Below are 17,019 nucleotides of genomic sequence, written 5' to 3'. Positions count from 1 at the left end.
TTGGTGCTGGTCCGACGCGGAGTCAGAGAGCTGGGCGTTGGTCACTCTCCTCCTCATGTCCTTCATCCCGGCCCAGTCCAGCCTGGAGAGCCTCAGACTGCTCTGTCAGTGTCAGTGGAGTCTGATTATAATCCCAGTTCATAACTAATCCAGCTCCCAGTCCAGTCAGTCCAGTCCAGCCTGGAGAGCCTCAGACTGCTCTGTCAGTGTCAGTGGAGTCTGATTATAATCCCAGTTCATAACTAATCCAGCTCCCAGTCCAGTCAGTCCAGTCCAGCCTGGAGAGCCTCAGACTGCTCTGTCAGTGTCAGTGGAGTCTGATTATAATCCCAGTTCATAACTAATCCAGCTCCCAGTCCAGTCAGTCCAGTCCAGCCTGGAGAGCCTCAGACTGCTCTGTCAGTGTCAGTGGAGTCTGATTATAATCCCAGTTCATAACTAATCCAGCTCCCAGTCCAGTCCAGCCTGGAGAGTCTCAGACTGCTCTGTCAGTGTCAGTGGAGTCTGATTATAATCCCAGTGAAGAACTACTCCAGCTCCCAGTCCAGTCAGTCCAGTCCAGCCTGGAGAGTCTCAGACTGCTCTGTCAATGGCAGATTAGAATCCCAGTGAATATCTAATCCAGTTCCCAGTAAAGTCAGTCCACTACAGTCGAGTCCAGAGTGTTTCAGACTGCTCTGTCAGTGTCAGCGGGAATTCAGTTTGATTATGATCTCAGGCTCACAGACTACACACTGACACACCCATGTTGACTTTTTCGCACAGGCAGGTACACACTGACACACACGCTGAGGCGGAGACACGCACTGACGGGCACACCACACAGACAGACAGAGGGACAGACAGGCATACAGAGGGACAGACAGGCATACAGAGGGACAGACAGACACACAGACAGGCATACAGACACACAGAGGGACGGACACACAGACAGGCATACAGAGGGACAGACAGACACACAGAGGGACAGACAGACAGACACACAGAGGGACAGACAGACAGACACACAGAGGGACAGACAGACAGACGGACACACAGACAGGCATACAGAGGGACACACAGACGGACACACAGACAGGCATACAGAGGGACACACAGACAGGCATACAGAGGGACACACAGACAGGCATACAGAGGGACACACAGACAGACAGACGGACACACAGACAGGCATACAGAGGGACAGACAGACAGACACACAGAGGGACAGACAGACAGACACACAGAGGGACAGACAGACAGACGGACACACAGAGGGACAGACAGACAGACGGACACACAGACAGGCATACAGAGGGACACACAGACGGACACACAGACAGGCATACAGAGGGACACACAGACAGGCATACAGAGGGACACACAGACAGGCATACAGAGGGACACACAGACAGGCATACAGAGGGACAGACAGACAGACAGACGGACACACAGAGGGACAGACAGACAGACAGACGGACACACAGAGGAACAGACAGACAGACGGACACACAGAGGGACAGACAGACAGACGGACACACAGACAGGCATACAGAGGGACAGACACATAGACAGACAGACAGACAGGCATACAGAGGGACAGACACATAGACAGACAGACAGACAGGCATACAGAGGGACAGACACATAGACAGACAGACAGACAGGCATACAGAGGGACAGACACATAGACAGACAGACAGACAGGCATACAGAGGGACAGACACATAGACAGACAGACAGACAGGCATACAGAGGGACAGACAGGCATACAGAGGGACAGACATACAGAGGGACACCCATATGAACACGCAGACTGAGTCTCAGTGACTCCTCCATTCCCCCTGGAATCCAGTCCCGAGACTCTGCCCCCCTCCCAGCTCGTGCGTTGACCCGGTGAGAGGGAGGGTGTTTATCCTGCTCACACAGTCGGCACCTTGTGTCCTGTGCAGCTCCTTCCTCCCACCTCGGCGTCGTCTCCGCCCGCACACGCCCTCCCGCGGCCGGCCAATCACGGCCTGCCCCCGCCGACACGCCCCAGCCTCCCCGCGCTCCCATTGGCTGCTCCCAGGCCCCATTGTCTTCAGCAATGTGACCCCCCTCTCCGCAGCGTTGGAGAATTTACCATGTGAACTACAGTCTGGCAGAGACCGGACAGGGCTGAGAGAGATACTGGGGTCATTACTGAGACAAACACACACACTGGCCCTGTTACTGAGAGACACGGGCTTGTGTGTTCTTGGAGTGTTAATGTCCTGGAGTGTCCAGTCAATGTGTGTGTATGAACCCCTCTCTCTCTCAGTGCAGTGTTAATGTACTGGAGTGTCCAGTCAGTGTGTCTGTATGAACCCCTCTCTCTCTCAGTGCAGTGTTAATGTACTGGAGTGTCCAGTCAATGTGTGTGTATGAACCCCTCTCTCTCAGTGCTGTGTTAATGTACTGGAGTGTCCAGTCAGTGTCTGTATTAACCCCTCTCTCTCTCTCAGTGCAGTGTTAATGTACTGGAGTGTCCAGTCAGTGTGTCTGTATTAACCCCTCTCTCTCTCAGTACAGTGTTAATGTACTGGAGTGTCCAGTCAGTGTGTCTGTATTAACCCCTCTCTCTCTCTCAGTGCAGTGTTAATGTACTGGAGTGTCCAGTCAGTGTCTGTATTAACCCCTCTCTCTCTCAGTGCAGTGTTAATGTACTGGAGTGTCCAGTCAGTGTGTGTGTATTAACCCCTCTCTCTCTCAGTGCAGTGTTAATGTACTGGAGTGTCCAGTCAGTGTGTCTGTATGAACCCCTCTCTCTCTCAGTGCAGTGTTAATGTACTGGAGTGTCCAGTCAGTGTGTCTGTATGAACCCCTCTCTCTCTCAGTGCAGTGTTAATGTACTGGAGTGTCCAGTCAGTGTGTCTGTATTAACCTCTCTCTGTCTCTGTCTCAGGTGTGTTTCTTTGTTGCTCTATACTACAATGTGATTATTGGCTGGAGTCTCTTCTATCTGGGAAGCTCGTTCCAGTCCCCTCTACCCTGGGAGAATTGCCCTGTTCAAGGGAATCACACTGGTAATGTTCTTTACTGTCTGATACACTGGTACTGCCTGCTGTGTCTCTAGTGTGTCAATACAATGTTAATGTACAGTAGTGTCCAGTCAGTGTGTCTGTATTAACCCCTCTTTCTCTCAGTGCAGTGTTCATGTACTGGAGTGTCCAGTCAGTGTGTCTGTATTAACCCCTCTTTCTCTCAGTGCAGTGTGAATGTACTGGAGTGTCCAGTCAGTGTGTCTATATGAACCCCCCTCTCTCAGTGCAGTGTTAATGTACTGGAGTGTCCAGTCAGTGTCTGTATTAACCCCTCTCTCTTTCAGTGCAGTGTTAATGTACTGGAGTGTCCAGTCAGTGTCTGTATTAACCCCTCTCTCTTTCAGTGCAGTGTTAATGTACTGGAGTGTCCAGTCAGTGTGTCTGTATTAACCCCTCTCTCTCTCAGTGCAGTGTTGATGTACAGGAGTGTCCAGTCAGTGTGTCTGTATGAACCCCTCTCTCTCTCAGTGCAGTGTTAATGTACTGGAGTGTCCAGTCAGTGTGTCTGTATGAACCCCTCTCTCTCTCAGTGCAGTGTTAATGTACTGGAGTGTCCAGTCAGTGTGTCTGTATGAACCCCTCTCTCTCTCAGTGCAGTGTTAATGTACTGGAGTGTCCAGTCAGTGTGTCTGTATGAACCCCCCTCTCTCTCAGTGCAGTGTTAATGTACTGGAGTGTCCAGTCAGTGTGTCTGTATGAACCCCTCTCTCTCTCAGTGCAGTGTTAATGTACTGGAGTGTCCAGTCAGTGTGTCTGTATGAACCCCTCTCTCAGTGCAGTGTTAGTGTACTGGAGTGTCCAGTCAGTGTGTCTGTATTAACCCCTCTCTCTCTCAGTGCAGTGTTGATGTACAGGAGTGTCCAGTCAGTGTGTCTGTATGAACCCCTCTCTCTCTCAGTGCAGTGTTAATGTACTGGAGTGTCCAGTCAGTGTGTCTGTATGAACCCCTCTCTCTCTCAGTGCAGTGTTAATGTACTGGAGTGTCCAGTCAGTGTGTCTGTATGAACCCCTCTCTCTCTCAGTGCAGTGTTAATGTACTGGAGTGTCCAGTCAGTGTGTCTGTATGAACCCCTCTCTCTCTCAGTGCAGTGTTAATGTACTGGAGTGTCCAGTCAGTGTGTCTGTATGAACCCCCCTCTCTCTCAGTGCAGTGTTAATGTACTGGAGTGTCCAGTCGGTGTGTCTGTATGAACCCCTCTCTCTCTCAGTGCAGTGTTAATGTACTGGAGTGTCCAGTCAGTGTGTCTGTATGAACCCCCCTCTCTCTCTCAGTGCAGTGTTAATGTACTGGAGTGTCCAGTCAGTGTGTCTGTATGAACCCCCCTCTCTCTCTCTCCTAGTGAAGGAGTGTAGCCTCAGTTCCCCCACTACCTATTTCTGGTACCGACGTGCTCTTGATATCACCGACTCCATCGAAGAGACTGGCAGCTTCAACCCCATCATGACTGGCTGCCTGCTGGCTGCCTGGGCCATCGTGTGCCTGGCCATGATCAAGGGCATCAAGTCATCGGGCAAGGTACCGATGGGGGCTGAGACGGACCCTGGCCGTCGTCTCGAGTCTGTGTTCTCTGCTGCAGACACACCCACGTGCTTGTCACTCTGTTTCTGCGCACCGTTTGGAGAACAGAGTACGCAGATTGTCTGATATTGATCGAATGTGTTTGGTTGTTTTTTTGATTGTTCACGGATTGATCGCCATGCATTGTTGTGTCCAGGGCTCAGAGACCAGAGATCAGACACAGGCTTGTGCAGGGCTCAGAGACCAGAGATCAGACACAGGCTTGTGTAGGGCTCAGAGACCAGAGATCAGACACAGGCTTGTCCGGGGCTCAGAGACCAGAGATCAGACACAGGCTTGTCCGGGGCTCAGAGACCAGAGATCAGACACAGGCTTGTCCAGGACTCAGAGACCAGAGATCAGACACAGGCTTGTCCGGGGCTCAGAGACCAGAGATCAGACACAGGCTTGTCCAGGGCTCAGAGACCAGAGATCAGACACAGGCTTGTGTAGGGCTCAGAGACCAGAGATCAGACACAGGCTTGTCCGGGGCTCAGAGACCAGAGATCAGACACAGGCTTGTCCGGGGCTCAGAGACCAGAGATCAGACACAGGCTTGTCCAGGACTCAGAGACCAGAGATCAGACACAGGCTTGTCCAGGGCTCAGAGACCAGAGATCAGACACAGGCTTGTGTAGGGCTCAGAGACCAGATATCAGACACAGGCTTGTCCGGGGCTCAGAGACCAGAGATCAGACACAGGCTTGTCCAGGGCTCAGAGACCAGAGATCAGACACAGGCTTGTCCAGGGCTCAGAGACCAGAGATCAGACACAGGCTTGTGTAGGGCTCAGAGACCAGAGATCAGACACAGGCTTGTCCGGGGCTCAGAGACCAGAGATCAGACACAGGCTTGTCCGGGGCTCAGAGACCAGAGATCAGACACAGGCTTGTGCAGGGCTCAGAGACCAGAGATCAGACACAGGCTTGTGCAGGGCTCAGAGACCAGAGATCAGACACAGGCTTGTGCAGGGCTCAGAGACCAGAGATCAGACACAGGCTTGTGCAGGGCTCAGAGACCAGAGATCAGACACAGGCTTGTGCAGGGCTCAGAGACCAGAGATCAGACACAGGCTTGTCTGGGGCTCAGAGACCAGAGATCAGACACAGGCTTGTCTGGGGCTCAGAGACCAGAGATCAGACACAGGCTTGTCTGGGGCTCAGAGACCAGAGATCAGACACAGGCTTGTGCGGGGCTCAGAGACCAGAGATCAGACACAGGCTTGTGCGGGGCTCAGAGACCAGAGATCAGACACAGGCTTGTCCAGGGCTCGGAGACCAGAGATCAGACACAGGCTTGTCCAGGACTCAGAGACCAGAGATCAGACACAGGCTTGTCCAGGGCTCAGAGACCAGAGATCAGACACAGGCTTGTGTAGGGCTCAGAGACCAGATATCAGACACAGGCTTGTCCGGGGCTCAGAGACCAGAGATCAGACACAGGCTTGTCCGGGGCTCAGAGACCAGAGATCAGACACAGGCTTGTGCGGGGCTCGGAGACCAGAGATCAGACACAGGCTTGTGCGGGGCTCGGAGACCAGAGATCAGACACAGGCTTGTGCGGGGCTCGGAGACCAGAGATCAGACACAGGCTTGTCCAGGGCTCGGAGACCAGAGATCAGACACAGGCTTGTCCGGGGCTCGGAGACCAGAGATCAGACACAGGCTTGTCCGGGGCTCAGAGACCAGAGATCAGACACAGGCTTGTCCAGGGCTCAGAGACCAGAGATCAGACACAGGCTTGTCCGGGGCTCAGAGACCAGAGATCGGACACAGGCTTGTCCGGGGCTCAGAGACAGGAGATCAGACACAGGCTTGTGCAAGCTCTATGAAAAGAACAGGATAGAATCCTACAAATCAGTATCTGTAGCCAGGTACCCAGCGTGCGTCACAGAGGAGCAGCCTGGGACAGCACCACACGATCCCAGCCTGCGACTTTCACGAGCTGACCCCCATATTGACAACCAGGGAACCCCACTACCGCCACCAGTGTGCAGTCCCACCTGGATGATGCTCCAGTCCTCTCACACACACCAGCTCTCAGTGGGGAGGAGAGCAGAGGGATGGAGCCAGTTCAGAGAGGGGGGTTATTAGGAGGCCATGAGGGGTAAAGGCCAGGGGGGGAATTTGGCCAGGACACTGGGGTGACACCCCTACTCTTGTCGAGAGACACCCTGGGATTGTTAATGACCACAGAGAGTCAGAACCTCGGTTTAATGTCTCATCCGAAGGACGGCGCCTTTTTACCTCTATAGCGTCTCTCTGGACCCTCCACTCTGAGCTCTTTCCAGGTCAGGGGGAATCCCACTACCCCCACCAGTGTGCAGCCCCACCTGGATGATGATGATGATGATGATGATGACGATGCTAGGTTTTTGTGCGAGTGTGGGTTCACGCCACAATCCCACACCCCTCTCCTGTCTCCCCACCCCCCCCTCTCCCAGGTGATGTACTTCTCCTCCCTCTTTCCCTACGTCGTGCTGCTGTGTTTCCTGATCCGTGGGCTGATGCTGGAGGGGGCGTTCGAGGGGGTCCTCTACATGCTCTGGCCCCGGGTACGGCGCCGCTGGGGTCCGGGGCGCGGGGCCGGGCGGGGGAGGTGGGCCAGGGGGCGCTGTGATTGGTCACAGCCACTGCTGTGCGATGGCATTCGTACCTGCTGTCTCTCTTTCTACCCCTATAGCTCTGCTAACCTGTCTCCCTCTCTCTCTCTATAACCCTCTCTCTCTCCTTCCCTCTCCCTGTCTCTCTCTCTATATATAACCCTGTCTCCGTCTCTCTCTCCTTCCCTCTCCCTGTCTCTCTCCCTGCAAAGCTGTCCCTCCCCACCTCTCTCCCTTCCTCTACAAACGTGTCTCTTTCTCTCGCTCCACAAACCTGTCCTGTCTCTCTCTCTCCCTATACAAATCTCTCTCTCTCTATAACCCTGCCTCCTTCTCTCTCTCTCTATAACCCTGCCTCCTTCTCTCTCCCTATACAAACCTGTCTCTCTCTTTATAACCCTGTCTCCTTCTCTCTCCCTATACAAACCTGTCTCTCTCTCTATAACCCTGTCTGTCTCTCTCTCTCTCCCTCCCCCTACAGCTGCACATCTGGGGTGACGTTCAGGTGTGGAGACAGGCTGCCACTGTCTCTCTCTCTATAACCCTGTCTCTCTCTCTCCCTATAAAAATCTGTCTCTCTCTCTATAACCCTGTCTGTCTCTCTCTCCCTGCCCTACAGCTGCACATCTGGGGTGACGTTCAGGTGTGGAGACAGGCTGCCACTGTCTCTCTCTCTATAACCCTGTCTGTCTCTCTCCCTATACAAACCTGTCTCTCTCTCTATAACCCTGTCTGTCTCTCTCTCTCCCTATAAAAATCTGTCTCTCTCTCTATAACCCTGTCTGTCTCTCTCTCCCTCCCCCTACAGCTGCACATCTGGGGTGACGTTCAGGTGTGGAGACAGGCTGCCACTGTCTCTCTCTCTATAACCCTGTCTCTCTCTCTCCCTATAAAAATCTGTCTCTCTCTCTATAACCCTGTCTGTCTCTCTCTCCCTGCCCTACAGCTGCACATCTGGGGTGACGTTCAGGTGTGGAGACAGGCTGCCACTGTCTCTCTCTCTATAACCCTGTCTGTCTCTCTCCCTATACAAACCTGTCTCTCTCTCTATAACCCTGTCTGTCTCTCTCTCTCCCTATAAAAATCTGTCTCTCTCTCTATAACCCTGTCTGTCTCTCTCTCCCTCCCCCTACAGCTGCACATCTGGGGTGACGTTCAGGTGTGGAGACAGGCTGCCACTGTCTCTCTCTCTATAACCCTGTCTCTCTCTCTCCCTATAAAAATCTGTCTCTCTCTCTATAACCCTGTCTGTCTCTCTCTCCCTGCCCTACAGCTGCACATCTGGGGTGACGTTCAGGTGTGGAGACAGGCTGCCACTGTCTCTCTCTCTATAACCCTGTCTGTCTCTCTCCCTATACAAACCTGTCTCTCTCTCTATAACCCTGTCTGTCTCTCTCTCTCCCTATACAAATCTGTCTGTCTCTCTCTCTCCCTCCCCCTACAGCTGCACATCTGGGGTGACGTTCAGGTGTGGAGACAGGCTGCCACGCAGGTCTTCTTCGCCCTGGGGCTGGGCTTCGGCTCGGTCATCGCCTACTCCTCCTACAACCCCCGACACAACAACTGCCACCGGGACGCGCTGCTGGTGTCCACCATCAACTTCCTCACCTCCCTGCTGGCCTCGCTGGTGGTGTTCGCCGTGCTGGGCTTCCGGGCCAGGGACATCGCCAAGGGCTGCGTCGTGAGGTCTGTCCAGGGCTCATCCGTGTGTCCGTCTGTCTGTCTGTCTGAGCTCGTCGCTGTGGTAGAGCCGTGTGTCTGTCTGTCTGAGCTCGTCGCTGTGGTAGAGCCGTCTGTCTGTCTGTCTGTCTGTCTGTCTGTCTGTCTGTCTGTCTGTCTGTCTGTCTGTCTGTCTGTCTGTCTGTCTGTCTGTCTGAGCTCGTCGCTGTGGTAGAGCCGTGTGTCTGTCTGTCTGTCTGTCTGAGCTCGTCGCTGTGGTAGAGCCGTGTGTCTGTCTGTCTGTCTGTCTGAGCTCGTCGCTGTGGTAGAGCCGTGTGTCTGTCTGTCTCTGTCTGTCTCTGTCTGTCTCTGTCTGAGCTCGTCGGTGTGGTAGAGCCGTGTGTCTGTCTGTCTGTCTGAGCTCGTCGGTGTGGTAGAGCCGTCTGTCTGTCTGTCTGTCTGAGCTCGTCGGTGTGGTAGAGCTGTCTGTCTGTCTGTCTGTCTGTCTGTCTGTCTGTCTGTCTGTCTGTCTGTGCTCGTCGGTGTGGTAGAGCCGTCTGTCTGTCTGTCTGTGTCTGTCTGTCTGTCTGTCTGTCTGAGCTCGTCGGTGTGGTAGAGCCGTGTGTCTGTCTGTCTGTCTGAGCTCGTCGGTGTGGTAGAGCTGTCTGTCTGTCTGTCTGTCTGTCTGTCTGTCTGTCTGTCTGTCTGTCTGTCTGAGCTCGTCGCTGTGGTAGAGCCGTGTGTCTGTCTGTCTCTGTCTGTCTCTGTCTGAGCTCGTCGGTGTGGTAGAGCCGTGTGTCTGTCTGTCTCTGTCTGTCTCTGTCTGAGCTCGTCGGTGTGGTAGAGCCGTGTGTCTGTCTGTCTCTGTCTGAGCTCGTCGGTGTGGTAGAGCCGTGTGTCTGTCTGTCTGTCTGAGCTCGTCGGTGTGGTAGAGCCGTCTGTCTGTCTGTCTGTCTGAGCTCGTCGGTGTGGTAGAGCCGTCTGTCTGTCTGTCTGTCTGTCTGTCTGTCTGTCTGTCTGTCTGTCTGTCTGTCTGTCTGAGCTCGTCGGTGTGGTAGAGCCGTCTGTCTGTCTGTCTGTCTGTCTGTCTGTCTGTCTGTCTGTCTGTCTGAGCTCGTCGGTGTGGTAGAGCCGTCTGTCTGTCTGTCTGTCTGTCTGTCTGTCTGTCTGAGCTCGTCGGTGTGGTAGAGCCGTCTGTCTGTCTGTCTGTCTGAGCTCGTCGGTGTGGTAGAGCCGTCTGTCTGTCTGTCTGTCTGTCTGTCTGTCTGTCTGTCTGTCTGTCTGTCTGTCTGTCTGTCTGTCTGTCTGTCTGAGCTCGTCGCTGTGGTAGAGCCGTGTGTCTGTCTGTCTGTCTGTCTGAGCTCGTCGCTGTGGTAGAGCCGTCTGTCTGTCTGTCTGTCTGTCTGTCTGTCTGTCTGTCTGTCTGTCTGTCTGTCTGTCTGTCTGTCTGTCTGTCTGTCTGTCTGTCTGAGCTCGTCGCTGTGGTAGAGCCGTGTGTCTGTCTGTCTGAGCTCGTCGCTGTGGTAGAGCCGTGTGTCTGTCTGCCTGAGCTTGTTTTTCTCCGGAAAGTCAGGTCTGCCTGTGTCGACACTCTGTGACCAGGCTGTGTGTGCTGTGTCTGTATGTCATTCTCCTCTTGTTTGCCCACTCAGGTGTTGAGTCAGGGGGCTGTTATCGCTATCGCGTGCTTTGCGTTTGCATTTATGAGTGGGGGAGGTGGTTTCTACCCCGTCTCTGCAGTACGGCTGCACTGTCTTCCTGCAGTGTAGTCCATCTGTGTGTCAGTTTCTCTCTCTCTCTATTTGACCAAAATAAAAAATAACAAACAGAAACAGACCCTGACGAAGTACAGGCTCAGTGACCACAACCTGGCCATAGAAACTGGGCGACACAGGCAGACCTGGCTGCCCAGAGAGGACAGGCTCAGTGACCACAGCCTGGACACACACACTGGACACAGGCAGACCTGGCTGCCCAGAGAGGACAGGCTCAGTGACCACAGCCTGGACACACACACTGGACACAGGCAGACCTGGCTGTCCAGAGAGGACAGGCTGTGCTCCCACTGCCAGCGGGGAGAAATAGAGACAGAGGTGCACTTCCTACTGCACTGTGACAGATACTCTGGGATTAGAGAAACATTCTTCCCGAAATTCAGAAATCTAATCCCAGAGTTCCCACACCTGCCAAAACCACAACAGGTCCCAATCCTACTGGGAGAGGGAGGAGGGAACTCAGTTGAACTGGCAGCCCAGTATGTGATCTCCTGTCACAGCCTGAGGAACAGTGAGTCCGTCTCCCAATAATACTCCAGCCGCCTACAGTATGTCGATATTATATAATATGTCTTTGTTGTAAATGTCTGTAACATGTCTGTAGATTTTATTTTACTTCTATTTTTTGTTTTGTTCTATGTTAATTTTATTATTTTTATTTGCTTTGGCAACACTGATTGTACCCATCGGTCATGCTAATAAAGCACCTTGAATTGAATTGAATTGAATTGAGAGAGAGAGGGCGGAATGGGACTGGCTCGCTCTGTAGCTGTATGAACCTTCCTCCTCTGCCTGTAGTAACACCCCCCCACTCCAGTGCGAATCATTTCTCTGTATTTAAGTGTTGACTTCCCTCCACACACACACACACACACACACACACACACACACACACACACACACACACACACACACACACCTTATCTCGCTTGGAAACTGTAGACCCATCTCCCTGCTACGTGCAGATTTTAAAACCGCACTCTCTGTGCCCCCCCCCAGGAACGTAAATCTCCTGGCCCAGCTCGGCCCTCTCCCGGCCCAGATGGCCCCCCCGTTCAACCTGTCGGACCCGGGCTCGGTGTCGATGGAGGAGTACGGCGCCTGGTTCGAGGACTGGGGCCTGAACGCGAGCCGCGGTCTGAACGCCTGCAGGCTGGAGGACGAGATGAACAAGGTGGGCTTTGAATACCTGCCGCGCGCCAGGGGGGGGGCTTTCAGAGTATCCCCCCCGCCCGGTGGCTATCGATGACCGATGACGGATCGTAGAGCAGCGACTGCGCGCTCGAACGGGGTTTGGCGCGGAGAGTGGGGCCTCTCGGAGGGTCGAGATTCAGGCGCAGGTGGCTTGCCGTTCGTGCTGTGTGTGAATACCCTGTGCATGTCTTACACCGTGCCTTAACCCCACCTCCTCCTGCCTCCTCCTCCTCTCTCCCTCTGTTCCTCAACTCCCTCCGCCCTCTGTCCTCTGTCTTCTCCTGTTCCCCCCTGCCCTCTCATCCTCTCTCCTTTCTCTCCTTCCTCTCTCCCATCTCTCTCCTTTCCTACCCTCTCTCCCTCTTCTCTCTCATCTCTCCTTTCTCTCCTTCTCTGTTCACTCTCTCTCTCCTTCCTCTCCTCTTCCTCTGTCCCATCTTTATCCTCTCTCCCCCTCTCTTCTCTCTCCCTCTCCCTCCATCCCCCCTCTCTCCTCTCCCTCTCTCTGTGTATGTGTTATGTGTTACTCTGTGTATGTCTTACACCGTGCCTTAACCCCACCTCCTCCTGCCTCCTCCTCTCTCCCTCTGTTCCTCAACTCCCTCCGCCCTCTGTCCTCTGTCTTCTCCTGTTCCCCCCTGCCCTCTCATCCTCTCTCCTTCCTCTCTCCCATCTCTCCTTTCACTCCCATCCCTCCCTCTTCTCTCTCATCTCTCCTTTCTCTCCTTCTCTGTTCACTCTCTCCTTCCTCTCCTCTTCCTCTGTCCCATCTTTATCCTCTCTCCCCCTCTCTCTCTCCCTCTCTCTCTCCCAGGGAGTGGAGGGCACAGGCCTGGCCTTCATCGCCTTCACAGAGGCCATGACGCTGTTCCCCGCTAGCCCCTTCTGGTCCTGCCTGTTCTTCCTCATGCTGCTCAACCTGGGCCTGAGCACCATGTTCGGCACCATGCAGGGCATCCTGACCCCTCTGATCGACAGCTTCAAGACCCTGGCCAGACACAAGACCATGCTGACCGGTACAGCCCTGCCCCTTTCTCAGTGCACTAGAGTGTCCAGTCAGTGTGTCTGTATGAACCCCTCTCTCTCTCAGTGCAGTGTTAATGTACTGGAGTGTCCAGTCAGTGTGTCTGTATGAACCCCTCTCTCTCTCTCAGTGCAGTGTTAATGTACTGGAGTGTCCAGTCAGTGTGTCTGTATGAACCCCTCTCTCTCTCAGTGCAGTGTTAATGTACTGGAGTGTCCAGTCAGTGTGTGTCTGTATGAACCCCTCTCTCTCTCAGTGCAGTGTTAATGTACTGGAGTGTCCAGTCAGTGTGTCTGTATGAACCCCTCTCTCTCTCAGTGCAGTGTTAATGTACTGGAGTGTCCAGTCAGTGTGTCTGTATGAACCCCTCTCTCTCTCAGTGCAGTGTTAATGTACTGGAGTGTCCAGTCAGTGTGTCTGTATTAACCCCTCTCTCTCTCAGTGCAGTGTTAATGTACTGGAGTGTCCAGTCAGTGTGTCTGTATGAACCCCTCTCTCTCTCAGTGCAGTGTTAATGTACTGGAGTGTCCAGTCAGTGTGTCTGTATTAACCCCTCTCTCTCTCTCTCAGTGCAGTGTTAATGTACTGGAGTGTCCAGTCAGTGTGTCTGTATTAACCCCTCTCTCTCTCTCTCAGTGCAGTGTTAATGTACTGGAGTGTCCAGTCAGTGTGTCTGTATTAACCCCTCTCTCTCTCTCTCAGTGCAGTGTTAATGTACTGGAGTGTCCAGTCAGTGTGTCTGTATTAACCCATCTCTCTCTCTCAGTGCAGTGTTAATGTACTGGAGTGTCCAGTCAGTGTGTGAATGTGTCTCTCTCTCTCAGTATTCAGTTGCCTTCTGGGATTTGTGATCGGGCTGATATTCGTCCAGCGCTGTGGAAATTATTTTGTCACGATGTTTGATGATTACTCCGCCACGCTGCCCCTCATCATCGTCGTGATCTTCGAAACCTTCAGTGTGGCCTGGATGTACGGCGCTGACCGGTAAGGCTGACTCTGTCTCTACATCGACAAGACAGATTACACCAGGGTTGCTCAATCAATCACAGAGAATCTGTGCCTGAACTACACAAGGGTTCACCAGGGTTGCCCAATCAATCACAGAGAATCTGTGCATGAACTACACAAGGGTTCACCAGGGTTGCCCAATCAATCACAGAGGATCTGTGCATGAACTACACAAGGGTTCACCAGGGTTGCCCAATCAATCACAGAGAATCTGTGCATGAACTACACAAGGGTTCACCAGGGTTGCCCAATCAATCACAGAGAATCTGTGCATGAACTACACAAGGGTTCACCAGGGTTGCCCAATCAATCACAGAGAATCTGTGCCTGAACTACACAAGGGTTCACCAGGGTTGCCCAATCAATCACAGAGAATCTGTGCCTGAACTACACAAGGGTTCACCAGGGTTGCCCAATCAATCACAGAGAATCTGTGCCTGAACTACACAAGGGTTCACCAGGGTTGCCCAATCAATCACAGAGAATCTGTGCCTGAACTACACAAGGGTTCACCAGGGTTGCCCAATCAATCACAGAGAATCTGTGCATGAACTACACAAGGGTTCACCAGGGTTGCCCAATCAATCACAGAGGATCTGTGCCAGACCTACACAAGGATTCACCAGGGTTGCCCAATCAATCACAGAGGATCTGTGCCAGACCTACACAAGGATTCACCAGGGTTGCCCAATCAATAACAGAGAATCTGTGCATGAACTACACAAGGGTTCACCAGGGTTGCCCAATCAATCACAGAGAATCTGTGCCTGAACTACACAAGGGTTCACCAGGGTTGCCCAATCAATCACAGAGAAACTACACAAGGGTTCACTGATACCGGAGCCTGTCCCAGTAAGCAACATGCTCAAGGGTACACCTTGGATGGGACACCAGTTCATCACGGGGCAGACAGACACGCCCATATCTAGAACTCGTATGTTTTCCCAGAAGCACCCCTGAGCTCACCCAGCCCTCTCCCCCTCCCCTCTGTGCCCCTCGGCAGGTTCATGGACGACATCGAGGTGATGCTGCAGTGGCGCCCCCCAGTGGTGTACAAGTACCTGTGGCAGTTCATCTGCCCACTGGCCATGGTCGGCCTGCTGCTGGCCAGCTTGATCAACATGGTCCTCAAGCACCCCACCTACAAGTCCTGGAACCAGCAGAAGGTGAGATCCTGATCGTCAGAGGGGAGCTTGTCCCCCACTCCCACCCCCCTCAGTGTACAGAAAAGCCCCCTGTCCCTCACTGGAGGAGCTCTTCCAGCTGTGTCTGGAGAGAAGCCAGGGTATCGGCTTCAACCACAGGGCTGGGCAGCTTGTTCCCCACCCCCACCCCCCTCTGTGTACAGAAGAGCCTCCTGTCCTGACTGGAGGAGCTCACCCAGCTGTGTCTGGAGAGAAGCCAGGGTATTGGCTTCAACCACAGGGCTGGGCAGCTTGTTCCCCACCCCCACCACCCTCTGTATACAGAAGAGCCTCCTGTCCTGACTGGAGGAGCTCACCCAGCTGTGTCTGGAGAGAAGCCAGGGTATCGGCTTCAACCACAGGGCTGGGCAGCTTGTTCCCCACCCCCACCCCCCTCTGTGTACAGAAGAGCCTCCTGTCCTGACTGGAGGAGCTCACCCAGCTGTGTCTGGAGAGACGCCAGGGTGTTGGCTTCAACCACAGGGCTGGGCAGCTTGTTCCCCACCCCCACCACCCTTCGCGTAAAGAAGGGTGCCCCCCGTGCTCATTTCCCTGTCGTTTGAATGCGTTGTCGAGCCACCGAAGGGGATTGTGGGAGTTGTAGCGTGATTCTGGTCTCCCTCTCTCTCAGGTGAAAGAGGAAGAGCTGCAGTACCCAGCCTGGGCTCTAGGGGTGCTGGTGTCCCTGATCCTGCTCGCCTCCCTGCCCATCCCAGTGGGCTACGTCCGCCAGCTCGTCGTCGACCTGAGGAGGGGGGCGCCGGGGGGGGGGGAGGAGGGCGGGGCCCCCGCGGCCCTCAGGCACAGGAATCACGACATCTACAGGAAGTGCAGCACCACGGACCCCGCCGAGGGGCCCTCCCCCGAGCCGCCGCTGGGCGGCGACGACGACGACGGCGGCGGGGAGGGGGAGGGGCGGAGGCGGGGGCGGGGGCGGCCCCCCCCGGAGAACGGGTTCCTCCCATTGGCCGACGGGCGGGGGGAGGGGCTGTACAGGCTCCTCCCACAGGAAGAGGGGGAGGAGGAGGAGGAGACAACCGGAGTGTGAGAGGCAGGGAGGAGGAGGAGGAGGAGGAGGAGGAGGGGGGAGAGAGAGGGAAAAGGGAGAGGCCAAATTCCGGGACGCCGCAGCGCCGAAGACACTACCAGCGACAGCTCACCGGAATCGATATCGCCGTGAGCCGCCGTGCACACCTCGTGCCCCTAGAGAGAGAGGGGGAGGGGGCTCGCGAGTGTGTGACAGCGAACTGCAGTTCCCCCGCCGAGCCTGCGGCGCGGGAGGGGGCGCTGTTTCCTACAACGCTAGCGTTATTTATAGTATTGCTCCTGCAGCTGGGGGAGCTCACCGCCAGTGCCTCTCCGGACTCGGGGGGCCGTGGGCTGAGGGGGGGCTCTCTATTCTTGTTTTTATGAACGATCAGATTTTTTTTTTTAATATATATATATATGTGTATGTATTTAAAAGGGCTGATTTGAGAGACGGGGGGTTGGTGTAACCCGTCATGGTGTGCGAATCAAAACGAATCGGTTTGTTTTTCCCCCCCGCTGAGGTCGGACGCACGGAGACACACACTTGTATATATGCGTCGAGGGAGGGCGGTGGGTTTGGGCAAGATGGCGGCTCTTCTACGTTAATGAACTACGTTTCCCAGAATGCATTGGGTGGGTGGGGGGGGGTTGGCAATTGGATGAGTACAATTGGTCAGGTGACCTTTTAAAAACCAGGAAGTGGAGACTGTTGGCTTGGTGCGGCACAGGACAGGCGATCTCCGATGGAAAGATAAAGAGAGAGGTTCGACTTTGTGTCTGCACCCTATTTTCCTCCCCTCCCACACACCAAAAAAAACTGCCCCTTCCAGGTCCATTCTCCTGGTTCCGGTTCCTCAAATTCCCAGGACTCCTAAAATCCAGATCTGTCCGTCTGCTCCCCTGAGGAAGAGAGTTTTTTCCCTGCGTCTCATTCACCTCTCT

The 17,019-nt window shown here is 54.2% G+C and overlaps 1 protein-coding gene and 1 long non-coding RNA gene across 6 annotated transcripts in view; one reads left to right on the top strand and one right to left on the bottom strand.

Moving 5' to 3' along the window:
• LOC148654373 (sodium-dependent neutral amino acid transporter B(0)AT2-like) overlaps positions 1-16,441 on the top strand; it is a 36,298-nt gene extending 19,857 nt beyond the window's left edge. For all 5 annotated transcript variants that reach the window (XM_088646474.1, XM_088646473.1, XM_088646472.1 and 2 more), the window contains exons 4-12: positions 2,906-3,026; positions 4,385-4,560; positions 7,046-7,156; positions 8,649-8,890; positions 11,638-11,812; positions 12,647-12,848; positions 13,681-13,840; positions 14,868-15,030; positions 15,680-16,441. In XM_088646474.1, the coding sequence (XP_088502600.1) occupies positions 2,906-3,026; positions 4,385-4,560; positions 7,046-7,156; positions 8,649-8,890; positions 11,638-11,812; positions 12,647-12,848; positions 13,681-13,840; positions 14,868-15,030; positions 15,680-16,096 (1,767 nt within the window). In that variant the 3' untranslated portion in view covers positions 16,097-16,441. The remainder of the gene's footprint in view (positions 1-2,905; positions 3,027-4,384; positions 4,561-7,045; positions 7,157-8,648; positions 8,891-11,637; positions 11,813-12,646; positions 12,849-13,680; positions 13,841-14,867; positions 15,031-15,679) is intronic.
• The window catches only part of LOC148654365 (uncharacterized), a 140,445-nt gene that overhangs the window by 10,063 nt on the left and 113,363 nt on the right, over positions 1-17,019 (bottom strand). The gene's annotated exons all lie outside the window — the stretch shown is intronic.

The sequence above is a fragment of the Lepisosteus platostomus genome, chromosome 9, assembly GCF_059453375.1.
Source record: "Lepisosteus platostomus isolate fLepPlt1 chromosome 9, fLepPlt1.hap1, whole genome shotgun sequence".
NCBI classification, from domain to species: domain Eukaryota; kingdom Metazoa; phylum Chordata; class Actinopteri; order Semionotiformes; family Lepisosteidae; genus Lepisosteus; species Lepisosteus platostomus.
Note: the sequence above shows the minus strand (reverse complement) of the source record. Positions and strands in the feature narration are given on the sequence as shown.